This window comes from Corvus moneduloides, unplaced genomic scaffold, assembly GCF_009650955.1.
Source record: "Corvus moneduloides isolate bCorMon1 unplaced genomic scaffold, bCorMon1.pri scaffold_94_arrow_ctg1, whole genome shotgun sequence".
Lineage (NCBI taxonomy): Eukaryota > Metazoa > Chordata > Aves > Passeriformes > Corvidae > Corvus > Corvus moneduloides.
Window position 1 is genome coordinate 240,105 of NW_022436938.1, and position 18,691 is coordinate 258,795.

Consider the following 18,691-nt stretch of genomic DNA (forward strand, 5'->3'; position numbering starts at 1 on the left):
CTCCAGGTGCGTCTTGGCTGTGACCCCAGACACTGACTCACATGCCCAGGTACTGACCGTGGCCACCATAAACCTGCTGTGGCCACCATAAAACTTCCATGGCCACCACAACCCCGCCATGGCCACCATAAACCTTCCATGGTCACCACAACCCCGCCATGGCCACCACAACCCTGCCGTGGCCACCATAAACCTGCCATGGCCACCATAAAACTTTCATGGCCACCACAACCCCGCCATGGCCACCATAAACCTTCCATGGTCACCATAAACCTGCCATGGTCACCACAAACCTTCCATGGTCACCACAACCCCGCCATGGCCACCATAAGCCTTCCATGGTCACCACAACCCCGCCATGGCCACCATAAACCTTCCATGGTCACCACAACCCCGCCATGGCCACCATAAGCCTTCCATGGTCACCATAAACCTTCCAAGGCCACCACAACGCCACCATGACCACCAGAAATCTTCCATGGCCACCATGACCCAACCCTGGCCACCATGACCCAACCATGGCCATTGGAACCCTTCTATGAACACCATGACCAATCCATGGCCACCATGACCCAACCATGGCCACCATGACCAATCCCTGACCATCACACCCCAACCATGGCCACCATGACTCAACCACGGCCACCATGACCCAACCATAGCCATCACACCCCAACCATGGCCACCATGACCCAACCATGGCCACCATGACCCAACCACGGCCACCATGACCCAACCACGCCCACCATGACCCAACCATAGCCATCACACCCCAACCATGGCCACCATGACCCAACCATGGCCACCATGACCCAACCACGCCCATCATGACCCAACCATGGCCACCATGACCCAACCACGCCCACCATGACCCAACCACGGCCACCATGACCCAACCATGGCCACCATGACGCAACCATAGCCATCACACCCCAACCATGGCCACCATGACCCAACCATGGCCACCATGACCCAACCACGGCCACCATAACCCAACCATGGCCACCATGACCCAACCATAGCCATCACACCCCAACCATGGCCACCATGACCCAACCACGCCCATCATGACCCAACCACGCCCATCATGACCCAACCATGGCCACCATGACCCAACCACGGCCACCATGACCCAACCATAGCCATCACACCCCAACCATGGCCAGCATGACCCAACCATGGCCACCATGACCCAACCATGGCCACCATGACCCAACCACGGCCACCATGACCCAACCATAGCCACCATGACCCAACCACGGCCACCATGACCCAACCATAGCCATCACACCCCAACCATGGCCACCATGACCCAACCACGCCCATCATGACCCAACCATGGCCACCATAACCCAACCACGGCCACCATGACCCAACCATAGCCATCACACCCCAATCATGGCCACCATGACTCAACCACGGCCACCATGACCCAACCATAGCCATCACACCCCAACCATGGCCACCATGACCCAACCATGGCCACCATGGCCCAACCACGGCCACCATAACCCAACCATGGCCACCATGACCCAACCACGCCCATCATGACCCAACCACGCCCATCATGACCCAACCATGGCCACCATAACCCAACCACGGCCACCATGACCCAACCATAGCCATCACACCCCAACCATGGCCACCATGACCCAACCATGGCCACCATGACCCAACCACGGCCACCATGACCCAACCATAGCCACCATGACCCAACCACGGCCACCATGACCCAACCATAGCCATCACACCCCAACCATGGCCACCATGACCCAACCACGCCCATCATGACCCAACCATGGCCACCATAACCCAACCACGGCCACCATGACCCAACCATAGCCATCACACCCCAATCATGGCCACCATGACTCAACCACGGCCACCATGACCCAACCATAGCCATCACACCCCAACCATGGCCACAACGACCCAACCACGGCCACCATGACCAATCCCTCACTGTCACACCCCAACCAAGGGGTTTTGGGGTGTCCCCAAATGAGGGGTTTTGGGGTGTCCCCAGGTGTCCCCAAACGAGGGGTTCTGAGGTGTCCCCAAAGGAGGGGTTTTAGGGCGTCCCCAGATGAGGGGTTCGGGGATGTCCCCGGGTGTCCCCAAATGAGGGGTTCTGGGGTGTCCCGAGGTGTCCCCAAACAAGGGGTTTTGGGGTGCCCCCAAAGGAGTTTTGGGGTGTCCCCAAATGAGGGGTTTTTGGGGTGCCCCCAAAGGAGTTTTGGGGTGTCCCCAAACGAGGGGTTTTGGGGTGTCCTCAGGTGTCCCCAAACGAGGTGTTTGGGATGCCCTCAAAGGAGGGGTTTTGGGGTGTCCCCAAATGAGGGGAGTTTTGGGGTGTCTCTGGATGTCCCCAAATGAGGGGTTCTGGGGTGCCCCCAAACGAATGGGGTTTTGAGGTGTCCCCCCCCCAGACAGAGCCGCAGGTGAAAATCAGTAAAACTTTTATTAATTTCCCCCAAAATTGGAAACTCCCCACAATTCACGTCCCCTCCCCCCCAAAAAACCCCAAAAGTGAAAACAGCAAAATAAAGGGGGGGGGGGGGGGGGGGGGGGGAAGGGGCAAAGGACCCCACCCCCCCCAAAACCCCGAACCCCCAAAACCGCCACCAAAGAGCGCCCCCCACCCCCACCCCGACCCCCCCTCCCCATCCTCATTAACGAACGATCGCCATAAATTACAACCCCCCACCGACCCCCCCCCCCCAAAATTAGGGGGGAGGGGGTCCCACACATGCCCCTCCCCCACCCCAACTGGGGGGGGGGGGCGAGGAAGTTTCACCCCTTAATTTGGGGGTCACCCCAAACTTCAGATTCAGAGCCCAGTTTGGGGATCAACCCCCCCAATTTAAGGGTTTCACCCCAAAGTAGGGGTCAACCCCAATTTAGGGGTGACCCCCACCCAACTTGGGGGTCACCAACTTGGGGGTCAGCCCAGTTGAGGGGTGGCCCCTCGAACTTGAGAGTTCCTTTAATTCAGGGGTCACCCCAAATTTAGGGGTCACCCCAAATTTAGGCATCACCGCCCTTTGGGGTCATCCTCAAATTTAAGGGTCACCTCCCGACCCCATTTGAATTCTGGGGTCACCCCCACACCCTGTGGGTTTTTTTTTTGGGGGGGGGGGTGACAACCCCATCCCCAGATCAATTTTGGGGTCACTCCTGTGGCTTGTGGGGTTTGGAGGAGGGGGGTGACACCCCCAAGCCCATTTTAGTGTGGGGGTTTTGGGGTGACAACAACCCCGTCCCTCTATCCATGGGGGTCACCCCACAACCTGTAGGGAGGGGTTTGGGGGTGACAACGACCCCAACCCCGCTTCAGTTTGGGGGTGACAACCCCGTCACCATCGGAAACTGGGGGTGACCCCCACAACCTGCGGGGGGGGGGGGGGGGTTTGGGGGTGACAACGACCCCGACCCCATTGGAACTTGGGGGTTTGGGGGGGGGGGTGACACCCCCGACCCCGCAGCGATGTGGGGTTTTTGGGGGGTGACAACAACCCCATCCCCAAATCCATTCGGGGGTCACCCCCAAAGTCTGGGGGGGTTCAGGGGGTGACAACAACCCTGACCCCATATCGATGTGGGGTTTTTGGGGGGTGACAACAACCCCGAGCCCGAATCCATTCAGGGGTCACCTCCAAGGTCTGGGGGGGTTCAGGGGGTGACAACAACCCTGACCCCATATTGATGTGGGGTTTTTGGGGGTGACAACAACCCCAACCCCAAATCCATTCAGGAGTCACCCTCACGGTCTGGGGGGCGTTTAGGGGGTGACAACAACCCCAACCCCAACCCCACATCAATGTGGGGGTCACCTCCACAGCCTTGAGGGTTTTTGGGGGGTGACAACAACCCCATCCCCAAATCCATTTGGGGGTCACCTCCAAGGTCTGGGGGGGTTCAGGGGGTGACAACAACCCAACCCCAACCCCAACCCCACATCAATGTGGGGGTCACCCCCACGGCCTCGGGGGTTTTTGGGGGGTGACAACAACCCCGAGCCCGAATCCATTTGGGGGTCACCCCCATGGCCTGGGGGGGGTTCAGGGGGTGACAACAACCCCGACCCCACATGGATGTGGGGGGTCACCCCCGGGCCCTGTGGGGGGGGTTTGGGGGGTGACAACCACCACGACCCCACATCGACGTGGGGGTCACCCCCACGGCCTCAGGGGTTTTTGGGGGGTGACAACGACCCTGACCCCATATTGATGTGGGGTTTTTGGGGGGTGACAACAACCCCGAGCCCAAATCCATTTGGGGGTCGCCCCCAAGGCCTCGGGGGTTTTTGGGTGGTGCCAACAACCGCAACCCCACATCGATGTGGGGGTCACCCCCGCGCCCTGCGGGGGGCTCAGTTGTCGTCGTCGCTGTCGTCGGGGCTGATGGCCGGGCTGGTGAGGCTGTAGGTGGGCGACGTGGGGCTGTAGCCGGGGGACGTGGGGCTGTACGTGGAGCCCTTGGGCGAGGTGGGGCTGTAGGTGGGCGAGGTGGGGCTGTACTTGGGCGAGGTGGGGCTGTAGGTGGGCGAGGTGGGGCTGTACTTGGGCGACGTCGGGGTGTAGACGGGAGAGGTGGGGCTGTAGGTGGGCGAGGTGGGGCTGTACTTGGGCGTGGTGGGGCTGTAGGTGGGCGAGGTGGGGCTGTACTTGGGCGAGGTGGGGCTGTACTTGGGCGAGGTGGGGCTGTACTTGGGCGAGGTCGGGGTGTACTCGGGGGAGCTGGGGCTGTAGCTGGGGCTGGTCGGGGTGTACTTGGGGGAGGTGGGGCTGTAACTGGGGCTGCTGGGGCTGTAACTGGGGCTGCTGGGGGTGTAGGTGGGCGACTGCGGGGTGTAGCGGGGGCTGGACGGGGAGTAACTGGGCGAGGTGGGGCTGTAACTGGGCGACGTGGGGCTGTAACTGGGCGAGGTGGGGCTGTAGTTGGGCGAGGTTGGGGTGTAGTTGGGCGAGGTGGGGCTGTAACTGGGAGAGGTGGGGCTGTAGCTGGGAGATGTCGGGGTGTAGTTGGGGCTGGTAGGGCTGTAGTTGGGCGAGGTGGGGCTGTAACTGGGCGAGGTGGGGCTGTAACTGGGAGAGGTGGGGCTGTAACTGGGCGAGGTGGGGCTGTAACTGGGAGAAGTGGGGCTGTAGCTCGGCGAGGTCGGGCTGTAACTGGGCGAGGTCGGGCTGTAACTGGGAGACGTCGGGCTGTAACTGGGCGATGTCGGGCTGTAGCTGGGCGATGTCGGGCTGTAGCTGGGTGAGGTGGGGCTGTAGCTCGGCGACGTGGGGCTGTAACTGGGCGACGTGGGGCTGTAACTGGGCGAGGTCGGGCTGTAACTGGGCGAGGTCGGGCTGTAGCTGGGCGACGTGGGGCTGTAGTTGGGCGAGGTGGGGCTGTAGCTCGGCGACGTGGGGCTGTAGCTCGGCGACGTGGGGCTGTAGCTGGGGCTCTGTGGGGTGTAGCCCCCCGGTGACCGCGGCTCGTAGGCGGGGGACGTCGGGCTGTAGCTGGGGGACATGGCCCCGCCTGCGGAGAGGGGACGCGGGGGTCAGCGGGGGAGCGGACGGCTGTTCCGGGGTGGGTTGGGCTGTTCTGGGGGTGTTGGGAGGCCCTTTGAGGTGGTTTTGGGGTGTTGGGGTGTTCCGGGGTTTGGTGACGGGGTGTTGGGGTGTTGTGGGGGTGTTGGGGTGTCACAGAATGTTGGTGGGGCTCCCTGTGGGGGTGTTGTGGGTCCCTTTGAGGGGGTGTTGGGGTGTTGTGGGGCTCAGTGAGGAGGTGTCCGGTTGTTGTGGGGGTGTTGCAGAGGCTTGGGGGGCTCTGTAAGGTGGTGTGGGGGGGTTGTGGGGCCCTTTGAAGTGGTGGTGGGGTGTTGTGGGGGTGTTGGGGCTCTCGGTGAGGGAGTGTTGGGGTGTTCCGGGGTTTGGTGAGGGGGTGTTGGGGTGTCACAGGATGTCGGTGGGGCTCAGTGTGGGGGTGTTCGGGTGTTCCTTTGAGGGGGTGTTGTGGGGGTGTTGTGGGACCCGGTGAGGGGGTGTTTAGGGGGTTACGGGGCCCTTTAAGGTGGTGTTGGGGTGTTGTGGGACTCAGTGAGGAGGTGTTCGGTTGTTGTGGGGGTGTTGCAGAGGCTTGAGGGGCTCTGCAAGATGGTGTTGGGGTGTTGGGGGGCCCTTTGAGGTGGTGTTGGGGTGTTGTGGGGGTGTTGGGGGTCTCGGTGAGGGAGTGTTGGGGTGTTCCAGGGTTCGGTGAGGGGGTGTTGGGGTGTTGTGGGACTCAAGTGAGGAGGTGTTTGGTTGTTGTGGGGGTGTTGCAGAGGCTTGGGGGGCTCTCTAAGATGGTGTTGGGGTGTTGTGGGTCCCGTTGAGGTGGTGTTGGGGTGTTGTGGGGGTGTTGGGGTGTTACAGGATGTTGGTGGGGCTCACTGTGGGGGTGTTTAGGGTGTTACGGGGCCCTTTAAGGTGGTGTTGGGGTGTTGTGGTGTTGTGGGACCCTTTAAGGTGTTGTGGGGGTGTTGTGGGTCCCTTTGAGGGGGTGTTGGGGTGTTGTGGGGCCCTTTAAGGTGTTGTGGGGCCCTTTAAGGTGGTGTTGGGGTGTTGTGGGGCCCTTTAAGGTGTTGTGGGGGTGTTACAGAGGGTTGGGGGTCCCTTGGAGGTGCTTTTCGGGTGTTGTGGGGCTCAGTGAGGAGGTGTTTGGGTGTTGTGGGGCTGTTTCGGGGTGTTCCGTGTGCGCTCAGGGTTATTTTGGGGTGTTTCAGGGTGTTTTATGGGTTTGGGGTGTTCTCTGTGAGTTCAGGGTTATTTTGGGGTGTTTCAGGGGCTTTGGGGTGTTCTCTGTGAGTTCAGGGTTATTTTGGGGTGTTTTATGGGTTTTGGGGTGTTCTCTGTGCGTTCAGGGTTATTTTGGGGTGTTTTATGGGTTTTGGGGTGTTCTCTGTGTGTTCAGGGTTATTTCGGGGTGTTTCAGGGGTTTTGGGGTGTTCTCTGTGCGTTCAGGGTTATTTTGGGGTGTTTTATGGGTTTGGGGTGTTCTCTGTGCGTTCAGGGTTATTTTGGGGTGTTTCAGGGGTTTTGGGGTGTTCTCTGTGCGTTCAGGGTTATTTTGGGGTGTTTTATGGGTTTTGGGGTGTTCTCTGTGCGTTCAGGGTTATTTTGGGGTGTTTCAGGGGTTTTGGGGTGTTCTCTGTGCGTTCAGGGTTATTTTGGGGTGTTTCAGGTGTTTCGGGGTGTTCTGTGTGCGTTCAGGGTTATTTTGGGGTGTTTTATGGGTTTTGGGGTGTTCTCTGTGCGTTCAGGGTTATTTTGGGGTGTTTCAGGGGTTTTGGGGTGTTCTGTGTGCGTTCAGGGTTATTTTGGGGTGTTTCAGGGGTTTTGGGGTGTTCTGTGTGCGTTCAGGGTTATTTTGGGGTGTTTCAGGGGCTTTGGGGTGTTCTCTGTGAGTTCAGGGTTATTTTGGGGTGTTTTATGGGTTTTGGGGTGTTCTCTGTGAGTTCAGGGTTATTTTGGGGTGTTTTATGGGTTTTGGGGTGTTCTCTGTGCGTTCAGGGTTATTTGGGGGTGTTTTATGGGTTTTGGGGTGTTCTGTGTGCGTTCAGGGTTATTTTGGGGTGTTTCAGGTGTTTCGGGGTGTTCTGTGTGCGTTCAGGGTTATTTTGGGGTGTTTCAGGTGTTTCGGGGTGTTCTGTGTGCATTCAGGGTTATTTTGGGGTGTTTCAGGGGTTTTGGGGTGTTCTCTGTGCGTTCAGGGTTATTTTGGGGTGTTTTATGGGTTTTGGGGTGTTCTCTGTGCGTTCAGGGTTATTTTGGGGTGTTTTATGGGTTTTGGGGTGTTCTGTGTGCGTTCAGGGTTATTTCGGGGTGTTTCAGGGGTTTTGGGGTGTTCTGTGCGCGTTCAGGGTTATTTTGGGGTGTTTCAGGGGTTTTGGGGTGTTCTCTGTGCGTTCAGGGTTATTTTGGGGTGTTTTATGGGTTTTGGGGTGTTCTCTGTGAGTTCAGGGTTATTTTGGGGTGTTTCAGGGGTTTTGGGGTGTTCTGTGTGCGTTCAGGGTTATTTTGGGGTGTTTTATGGGTTTTGGGGTGTTCTGTGTGCGTTCAGGGTTATTTTGGGGTGTTTCAGGGGCTTTGGGGTGTTCTCTGTGCGTTCAGGGTTATTTTGGGGTGTTTCAGGGTTATTTTGGGGTGTTCTGTGTGCGTTCAGGGTTATTTTGGGGTGTTTCAGGGGTTTTGGGGTGTTCTGTGTGCGTTCAGGGTTATTTTGGGGTGTTTCAGGGGTTTTGGGGTGTTCTGTGTGCGTTCAGGGTTATTTTGGGGTGTTTCAGGGGTTTTGGGGTGTTCTGTGTGCGTTCAGGGTTATTTTGGGGTGTTTTATGGGTTTTGGGGTGTTCTCTGTGCGTTCAGGGTTATTTCGGGGTGTTTCAGGGGTTTTGGGGTGTTCTCTGTGCGTTCAGGGTTATTTGGGCGTGTTTCAGGGGTTTTGGGGTGTTCTCTGTGTGTTCAGGGTTATTTTGGGGTGTTTCAGGGGTTTCGGGGTGTTCTGTGTGCATTCAGGGTTATTTTGGGGTGTTTTATGGGTTTTGGGGTGTTCTCTGTGAGTTCAGGGTTATTTTGGGGTGTTTTATGGGTTTTGGGGTGTTCTCTGTGTGTTCAGGGTTATTTCGGGGTGTTTCAGGGGTTTTGGGGTGTTCTGTGCGCGTTCAGGGTTATTTTGGGGTGTTTCAGGGTTATTTTGGGGTGTTCTCTGTGCGCTCAGGGTTATTTTGGGGTGTTTCAGGTGTTTTGGGGTGTTCTGTGTGCGTTCAGGGTTATTTTGGGGGTGTTTTAGGGTGTTTGTTTTAGGGGCTGTTCCAGAGTTGTCTGGGGGTATTTTTTGTTATTTTGGGGTTATTTCAGGGTGTTTTGGGTTATTTTAGATTATTTTATGATATTTTAGGGTGTTAGGGGGGTATTTGGGGTTATTTTAGGGTGTTTTGGGTTATTTGGGGTTATTTTAGGGTGATTTGGGTTATTTTAGATCATTTTATGATATTTTAGGGTGGTTTGGGGTATTTGGGGTTATTTTAGGGTGTTTTGGGTTATCTTAGATCATCTTATGATATTTTAGGGTGTTTGGGGGTATTTGGGGTTATTTTAGGGTGTTTCGGGTTATCTTAGATCATTTTACGATATTTTAGGGTGGTTTGGGGTATTTGGGATTATTTTAGGGGTATTTTAGGGTGGTTTTGGGGCTGTACTCACCGGGGGAGGGGATGTAGGGGCTGGAGGGTCCCGGTGACCCCGGGGAACCGGGGGTTGGTGACCAGGCCGGGGAGTAGCCGGGGCTGAAGCCGGATGCGTCCGAGGCGGCGCTGGGGGAGAACCCGGCCCCGCCCGGGGTCATCCCGCTGCCTGTGGGGGGGAAAAAAAGGGGGTCAGAGGGACCCCAAATACAACCAGGGACCCCAAAACACAGCCAGGGACCCCAAAATCAACCCCAAATACAGCCTGGGACCCCCCCCCCCCCCAGTTCCTCCCCATCATCCCCAAGGACCCCAATTTTATTCCAGGGACCCCCCCAAAGGTATCCCAGTCTGCCCCAGTGACCCCAGTTCGCCTCCCAGTGACCCCCAGGCCACCCCAAATCTGTCCCCCCCACCCCAAGCCATCCCAGTGAGCCCCATTTTACCCCAAACCACCCCCCAAAACCCCTCCACCCCCACAACTGGTTCCCCCCCAGTTCCTCCCAGTCTGTCCCAGTCTCTCCCAGTGCCCCAACTCACCCACACTGGGAGACCAGGCGCCGTAGGCAGGGGTGGCCCCCTGGTTCCAGGGGGTCATGGCCGGGGACATCCCCCCCATGGGGCTGGGGGCCGAGCCGAAGAACATCCCGGTGGCTGCGGAGAGAGGGGGGGTCAGGGGGCACCCCAAAAATCTGGGGGGTCCCCAAAAATCTGGGGGACACCAAAATTTGGGGGACATCAAAATTTGAGGGACACCAAAATTTAGGCGACATCATCATCTCGGGGACATCAAAATATGGCGGACACCAAAATATGGGGGACACCAAAAGCTGGGGGACACCAAAATTTGGGGGACACCAGGTGACCAGGGCTGGGTCTCCAACTCCCAAGGCCACCCAGAACTGGACGATGACCCCGATGACCTTTGGGGTCTTTGTGTCAGCGACCCCAAAATTTGTGGGGACCCCAAAACCTGGGAATGTTCCAGAACCGGATGATGACGGCCTTGGGGGTCTTCGTGTCACCACCTTTGGGGTGTCCCCAACTCCTCCCTGGTGGGACCCCAACATCTGGTGGACCCCAAAATTTGTGGGGACCTCAAAACCTTGGCTGAGTCTCCTCCTCCCAAGGCCACCCACAACTGGACAATGACCACGATGACCTTGGAGGTCTTTGTGTCACCACCTTTGGGGTGTCCTCAACTCCTTCCTGGTGGGACCTCAGTGTCCAGGTCCTGAAGGACCCCAATATCTAAGAGGGACCCCAACATCTGGGGAACCCCAACATCTGAAGGAACCCCAACATCTGGGTTCTTCCCCATCTTCCTGAGAGGACTCAAGTGACCAGAACTGGACGATGACCACGATGACCTTGGAGATCTTCGTGTCACCACCACTGGGATGTCCCCAACTCCTCCCTGGTGGGACCCCAAAATCTGTGGGGACCTCAAAACCCAGGAGTGTCCCCTCTTGCCATGGGACACCCACAACTGGACGATGACCACGATGACCTTGCAGATCTTCGTGTCACCACCACTGGGATGTCCCCAACTCCTCCCTGGTGGGACCTCAGTGTCCAGGTCCTGAAGGCCCCCAACATCTGAGAGGGACCCCAAAACCTGGGAGTACCCCACAACTGGACAATGACCACGATGACCTTGGAGATCTTCGTGTCACCACCCTTGGGGTGTCCCCAACTCTTCCCCCTGTGGAACCCGGCCACCATTCCAAGGACTGTCCCCGTTTTTCCAGGGGTTGTCCCCATTTTTCCAGGGGTTGTCCCCCGTTTTCCAAGGATTTGGGGACTCACGGCCGCCGACGCCGAGGCCGGGCAGGGCGCTGGGGATCTCCATGCCGTGCTTGCACTTCTCGGCGTCCAGCAGGAGATCAAAGCAGCCGGTGCCGGCCGGGGCCAGCTGGCCCAGCATGATGTTCTCGGACACGCCCTTCATGGGGTCACTCTCGCCGTGGGCAGCTGCCTCCATCAGGACGTCGACCTGGAGGGGCATGGGGACACCCCAAAATCAGCCTTGGAACCCCAAAATTGGCCTTGGAACCCCAAAATCCTTCAAAACCCTCGATATCCTTCAAAATGTCCCCAAATCCTATAAAATGTCCACGGAATCCCCAATTTCAGCCCCAAAACCTTTTCATGGGGTCACTCTCGCCATGGGCAGCTGTGTCCACCTGGAGGGGGATGGGGACACCCCAAAATCAGCCTTGGAACCCCAAAATCCTTCAAAACCCTCGATATCCTTCAAAATGTCCCCAAATCCTATAAAATGTCCCCAAATCCTATAAAACATCCACGGAATCCCCAATTTCAGCCCCAAAACCCCTTCATGGGGTCACTCTCCTGCCATGGGCAGCTGTGTCCACCTGGAGGGGAATGGGGACACCCCAAAATCGGCCTCAACTTCCAAAACTCCTTCCTGAATCCCAAATGCTCCAAAAACTCCCCCAAATCCCCATCCCCACCCCCAAAACCCCTCACCCTTCCCACCCCCCTCAATTCCCACCCCCAGACCCCAATTCCCACCCCCAAAACCCCTCTCCCACCTCCATTTCCCAACTCCCATCCCCATTTCCCCATTGCCACCCCTCTCCCACCCGAAAAATCCCAATTCCCACCCCCAAACCCCATTCCCATCCCCATTTCCCGACACTCACCCCCATTCCCATCCCCAAATCCCCAATTCCCACCCCCAAACCTCATTCCCACCCCCATTTCCCAACTCCCAACCCCCAAACCCCATTCCCACCTCAATTCCCAACTCCCACCCCATTCCCACCCCCATTTCCCAACTCCCAGTCCATTTCCCCATTCCCATCCCCAAATCCCAACTCCCACCCCATTCCCACCCCCATTTCCCAACTCCCAGTCCAATTCCCATTCCCATCCCCAAATCCCAATTCCCACCCCATTCCCACCCCCATTTCCCAACTCCCAGTCCATTTCCCCATTCCCATCCCCAATTCCCACCCCATTCCCACCCCCAAAACCCCTCTCCCATCCCCATTTCCCCATTCCCACCTCAATTCCCATCCCCAAACCCCAATTCCCATCCCCAAATCCCACCCCCATTCCCCAACTCCCACCCCTCTCTCACCCTCATTTCCCAACTCCCACCCCAATTCCCACCATTTCCCAATTCCCACCCCATTCCCGCCCCCAAAACCCCTCTCCCATCCTCATTTCCCAATTCCCACCTCAATTCCCACCCCCAAACCCCAACTCCCACCCCAATTCCCATTCCCACCCCATTCCCACCCCCATTTCCCAATTCCCACCCTATTCCCACCCCCAAAACCCCTCTCCCACCCCCATTTCCCCATTCCCACCCCCAAAACCCCTCTCCCATCCTCATTTCCCCATTCCCACCTCAATTCCCACCCCCAAACCCCAATTCCCAACCCCATTTCCCAACTCCCACCCCATTCCCACCCCCAAACCCCAATTCCCACCCCATTCCCACCCCCATTTCCCAACTCCCACCCCAATTCCCATTCCCATCCCCAAATCCCAATTCCCACCCCCATTTCCCAATTCCCATCCCATTCCCACCCCCAAAACCCCTCTCCCACCCCCCCCATTTCCCAATTCCCACCCCATTCCCACCCCCAAAACCCCTCTCCCACCCCCATTTCCCCATTCCCACCCTGAAACCCCATTCCCACCCCCCAAATCCCAACTCCCACCCCTCTCCCACCCCCAAACCCCAATTCCCACCCTGTTCCCACCCCCAAACCCCAACTCCCACCCCAATTCCCATTCCCACCCCCATTTCCCAATTCCCACCCCATTCCCATCCCCAAAACCTCTCTCCCATCCTCATTTCCCAATTCCCACCTCAATTCCCACCCCCAAACCCCAATTCCCAACCCCATTTCCCAACTCCCACCCCTCTCCCACCCCCAAACCCCAACTCCCACCCTCATTTCCCAACTCCCACCCCATTCCCACTCCCAAAACCCCTCTCCCATCCCCATTTCCCCATTCCCACCCCCAAAACCTCTCTCCCATCCTCATTTCCCCATTCCCACCTCAATTCCCACCCCATTTCCCAACTCCCACCCCATTCCCATCCCCATTCCCCAACTCCCACCCCATGCCCACCCAAAAAATCCCAATTCCCACCCCATTCCCACCCCCAAACCCCAATTCCCGCTCCCACCCCAATTCCCGTTCCCGCACCGTCTCCTCGAAGGAGCACTTCATGAGGGGCCCGGTGTCCTGGCGGTTGACGCCGTGCCGGGTGATGGCCATCAGGTGGCCGCGCGAGGTCATGGTGTCGCACAGCAGCGCCAGGTGCCGGTAGTTGACGTAGGAGCCGTCGAAGGAGATGACGTGGTAGAGCTCTCGCTCCAGCGCCTTCCGCACCGCCTCGATGCCCAGCACCTGCGGGGAGCGGGATTTGGGATCGTCCCAGGGGCGTTGGGAATGGCCAAAATGCAGCCAAGGGGTTGGGAATGGCCAAAATCCAGGGGTTGGGAATGGTCAAAATGCAGCCAAGGGGTTGGGAATGCCCCAAAATCCATCCAAGGGGAATGGCCAAAATCCAGGGGTTGGGAATGGCCAAAATCCATCCAAAGGGAATGGCCGAAATCCAGGGGTTGGGAATGGCCAAAATGCAGCCAAGGGGAATGGCCAAAATGCAACCAAGGGGTTGGGAATGCCCCAAAATCCATCCAAGGGGAATGGCCAAAATCCAGGGGTTGGGAATGGTCAAAATCCATCCAAGGGGAATGGCCGAAATCTAGGGGTTGGGAATGGCCAAAATCCATCCAAGGGGAATGGCCAAAATCCAGGGGTTGGGAATGGTCAAAATGCAGCCAAGGGGAATTCGGGATTGTCCCAGGGGTGTTGGGAACGGTCAAAGTGCAGCCAAGGGGTTGGGAATGGCCAAAATCCAGGGACTGGGGATCCCCAAAATCCAGGGGTTTGGGAATGGCCAAAATGCAACCAAGGGGAATTCAGGATTGTCCAAGGGCGTTGGGAATGGTCAAAATGCAGCCAGGGGGTTGGGAAGGCCCAAAATCCATCCAAGGGGAATTTGGGATTGTCCGAGGGGGTTGGGAATGGCCAAAATCCAGCCAGGGGAATGCCCAAAATCCATCCAAGGGGAATGGCCAAAATCCAGGGACTGGGGATCCCCAAAATCCAGGGGTTTGGGAATGGCCAAAATACAGCCAGAGGGAATTCGGGATCGTCCAAGGGGGTTGGGAATGGTCAAAGTGCAGCCAAGGGGTTCGGGATCCCCAAAATCCAGGGGTTGGGAATGGCCAAAATCCATCCAAGGGGAATTCGGGATTGTGCCGGGGGGGTTGGGAATGGTCAAAATGCAGCCAAGGGGAATTTGGGATCGTCTCAGGGGTCTTGGGAATGGCCAAAATCCCTCCAAGGGGAATTCGGGATCGTCCGAGGGGGTTGGGAATGGTCCAAGTGCAGCCAAGGGGTTGGGAATGCCCAAAATCCATCCATGGGGAATTTGGGATCGACCAAGGGGTGTTGGGAATGGTCAGAATCCAGCCAGGGGTTGGGGATCCCAAGAACCCCATCTTCAACCCCCCCAGGTGTCCTCACGGGGAAGATCTCCATGATGAGGACCCAAATGTCCCTCAAACCCCACTCCAGATGTCCATCACACCTCCAGGTGTCCTCATGGTGAAGATCTCCAAGATGAGGACCCAGATGTTCCTCAAACCCCACCCCACGATGAGGACCCAGATGTCCATCACCCCCCAGGAGACTCACGGTGAAGATCTCCACGATGAGGACCTGGATGTTCCTCAAACCCCACCCCAGATGTCCCCAGCCCAGGAGACCCATGGTGGAGATCTCCATGATGAGGACCCAGATGTTCCTCAAACCCCACCCCAGGTGTGTTCCTGTCCCCTGGGTGTCCCCAGCCCAGGTGTCTCACGGTGAAGATCTCCACGATGAGGACCCAGATGTTCCTCAAACCCCACCCCATGATGAGGACCCAGATGTCCATCACCCCCCAGGAGACTCACAGTGAAGATCTCCATGATGAGGACCCAGATGTTCCTCAAACCCCACCCCAGGTGTCCCTCACCCCCCAGGTGTCCTCACGGTGAAGATCTCCACGATGTCGTTGGAGGTCGTGCGCACGGGGTCCAGGAGGACCCAGATGCTCCTCAAACCCCACCCCAGCTGTGTCCCTGTCCCCTGGGTGTCTCACGGTGAAGATCTCCAAGATGAGGACCCAGATGTTCCTCAAACTCCACCCCAGGTGTCCCTCACCCCCCAGGTGTCCTCACAGTGAAGATCTCCACGATGAGGACCCGGATGTTCCTCAAACCCCACCCCAGATGTCCCCAGCCCAGCAGACTCACAGTGAAGATCTCCATGATGAGGACCCAGATGTTCCTCAAACCCCACCCCAGGTGTCCCTCACCCCCCAGGTGTCCTCACGGTGAAGATCTCCACGATGTCGTTGGAGGTCGTGCGCACGGGGTCCAGGAGGACCCAGATGCTCCTCAAACCCCACCCCAGCTGTGTCCCTGTCCCCTGGGTGTCTCACGGTGAAGATCTCCACGATGAGGACCCAGATGTTCCTCAAACTCCACCCCAGATGTCCATCACCCCCCAGGTGTCCTCACAGTGAAGATCTCCATGATGAGGACCTGGATGTTCCTCAAACCCCACCCCAGATGTCCTTACCCCCCAGCAGACTCACAGTGAAGATCTCCATGATGAGGACCTGGATGTTCCTCAAACCCCACCCCAGATGTCCCCAGCCCAGCAGACTCACGGTGAAGATCTCCACGATGTCGTTGGAGGTCGTGCGCACGGGGTCCACGTCCTTCTCGCTCAGCACCCGCATGAGGCTGACGCCGTCGGTCTCCAGGATCCACTCCTGGAGAGCCTTGAACTCCCCGTCCTCGGTGATGATGATCTTCTTCTTGTTGTCCGTCTGCGGCAGGTGCATGTACACCTGGCCAGGGAGGGGACAGAGGTCACCTGCTGGTCACCAGGAGGTCACCACGGGTGTTCAGGAGCTTCTAAAGGTCCCTTGGAACCTCCTAAAAGTCTCCATGGAGAGCTCCTGATGCTCCTCAAGATCCACCTGGAGACCTGGAACCCCCCCAGAGCACCTGGTGGGAGCCAAGGACCTTCTCAGGTATCACCAGGAGGTCACCACAGGTGTCCTGGGACTCACAAAGTTCTCTTGGAACCTCCTAGAAGTCTCCATGAAGAGCTCCAGGTGCTCCTCAAGATCCACCTGGAGATCTGGAACCCACCCAGAGCACCTGGTGGGACCCAAGGACCTTCTCAGGTGTCCTGGGGCTCCCAAAGGTCTCCATGGAGAGCTCCTGATGCTCCTCAAGATCCACCTGGAGATCTGGAACCCCCCCAGAGCAGCTGGTGGGACCCAAGGACCTTCTCAGGTGTCACCAGGAGGTCACCACAGGTGTCCTAGGACTCGTAAAGTTCTCTTGGAACCTCCTAAAAGTCACCATGAAGAGCTCCAGGTGCTCCTCAAGATCTACCTGGAGATCTGGAACCCCCCCAGAGTGCCTGGCAGGACCCAAGGACCTTCTCAGGTGTCACCAAGGGGTCACAAAGGTCTCCATGGAGAGCTCCTGATGCTCCTCAAGATCCACCTGGAGACCTGGAACCCCCCCCAGAGCACCTGGTGGGACCCAAGGACCTTCTCAAACACCCAAAGGTGTCACCGCAGGTCTCCTGAACCTCCTCAAGGTCACCATGGACCTTTCTCCAGGTGTCCCTGGGGACCTCCCAGCCCAGGGGGTCACCAGGGGGTCACCACAGGTGTTCAGGAGCTTCTAAAGGTCTCTTGGAACCTCCTAAAAGTCTCCATGGAGAGCTCCTGATGCTCCTCAAGAACCACCTGGAGATCTGGAACCCACCCAGAGCACCTGGTGGGACCCAAGGACCTTCTCAGGTGTCACCACAGGTGTCCTGGGACTCACAAAGTTCTCTTGGAACCTCCTAGAAGTCTCCATGAAGAGCTCCAGGTGCTCCTCAAGATCCACCTGGAGATCTGGAACCCCCCCAGAGCACCTGGTAGGACCCAAGCACCTTCTCAAACACCCGAAGGTGTCACCGCAGGTCTCCTGAACCTCCTCAAGGTCACCATGGACCTTTCTCCAGGTGTCCCTGGGGACCTCCCAGCCTCTCATGGAGCCCCTCCAGGTGTCCTCCGAACCCCCCTGAGATGTCCCCACCTTGCTGATCTGCTCGATGCCCTGCAGGGTCATGTCCGTCAGCATGTTGGACTCGATGCAGCGCAAGAAGACGTCGTCGTCCATCTTGTCCACCACCTCCTCCTCCTGGGGGTGGCAGCAGAGGACAGGTGACCACTTCAGGCCACCCCAGGTGTCCCCTGAGGTGTCCTCAGGTCCCCACCCACCTCCTGCATCTTGTTCTCGTCGCTGTTCATGATGCGGATGCGCAGCACCAACTTCTCGGCGTTGTCGTCGTTGAAGATGCAGTTGAGGTCGTCGCCGAAGCCTGGAGAGGACATGAGGTGGGGACAAGGTCACCTCCGGAGTCACGGCACCCAAAGGACCCTCGGGGTCAGCTGGGAAGCCACAAAGATCCACGAGGATCAAGCAGGAGCTCTCAAAAGGTTCTTAGATGCCTTCAAGGCTTGCACAGGAGTCTCCAAAACCATCTCGAGGAGCCCCCAAAAGGTCCTCAGATGCCTTCAAAGCTCACCCAGGACTCCCCCCAAAAGGTCCTCAGATACCCTCAAACCTCACCCAGGTCACCCAAACCCTCTCCAGGACCCCCAAAAGCTCCTCAGATGCCTTCAAAGCTCACCCAGGGCCCCCAAAAGCCCCTCAGATGCCCTCAAACCTCACCCAGGGCCCCCCAAAAGCTCCTCAGATACCCTCAAACCTCACCCAGATCACCCCAAACCCTCTCCAGGACCCCCAAAAGCTCCTCAAACCCCCTCCAGAACTCCCCAACCCTCCTCCAGACTCACCCAGGACCCTCCAAAAGCTCCTGAGATACCCTCAAACCTCACCCAGGTCACCCGAAACGCTCTCCAGGACCCCCAGAAACTCCTCAAACCCTCTCCAAACTCCTTCCAGGACCTTCAAACTCTTTCCAAGACCCTCAAACGCCCTCCAAAAGCCCCCCAAGACCCCTCCTCCAGCCCACGCACCGGCGTTGATCTTCTCGGCGATCTGCTCCATGGTGAGCTTGCGGTCGGTCATGTGCTTGCGGTCGAGCTCGACGCGGAGCAGCCAGGGCGAGATGCGGCTGACGTCGAAGTCGGGCATCTCGTAGTAAACGTTCACCCACTCCTGGTCCTCGGCCACCACCGTGCTCTGAGGGTTGGGGTCGTAGTAGATGGCCGTGTTGGCCGTCACCTTGCGCAGCGTGGTGTGCTCCAGGCGGCACAGGATGTCCTGGGGGGACACGGGGAGACGGTGAGCTCCAGGTGGGCCAGGATGTCCTCTGGGGACAGTGAGGGACCATGGA

The 18,691-nt window shown here is 58.0% G+C and overlaps 1 protein-coding gene across 1 annotated transcript in view; it reads right to left on the minus strand.

Moving 5' to 3' along the window:
* Positions 1-3,566: 3,566 nt before the first annotated feature.
* The window catches only part of POLR2A (RNA polymerase II subunit A), a 50,774-nt gene continuing 35,649 nt past the window's right edge, over positions 3,567-18,691 (minus strand). The window contains exons 14-22 of the mRNA XM_032098133.1: positions 18,372-18,618; positions 17,610-17,710; positions 17,425-17,529; positions 15,987-16,169; positions 13,406-13,609; positions 11,021-11,207; positions 9,752-9,865; positions 9,231-9,380; positions 3,567-5,529 (exon numbers count right to left, since the gene is read on the minus strand). Of these exons, the coding sequence (XP_031954024.1) occupies positions 4,373-5,529; positions 9,231-9,380; positions 9,752-9,865; positions 11,021-11,207; positions 13,406-13,609; positions 15,987-16,169; positions 17,425-17,529; positions 17,610-17,710; positions 18,372-18,618 (2,448 nt within the window). The 3' untranslated portion in view covers positions 3,567-4,372. The remainder of the gene's footprint in view (positions 5,530-9,230; positions 9,381-9,751; positions 9,866-11,020; positions 11,208-13,405; positions 13,610-15,986; positions 16,170-17,424; positions 17,530-17,609; positions 17,711-18,371; positions 18,619-18,691) is intronic.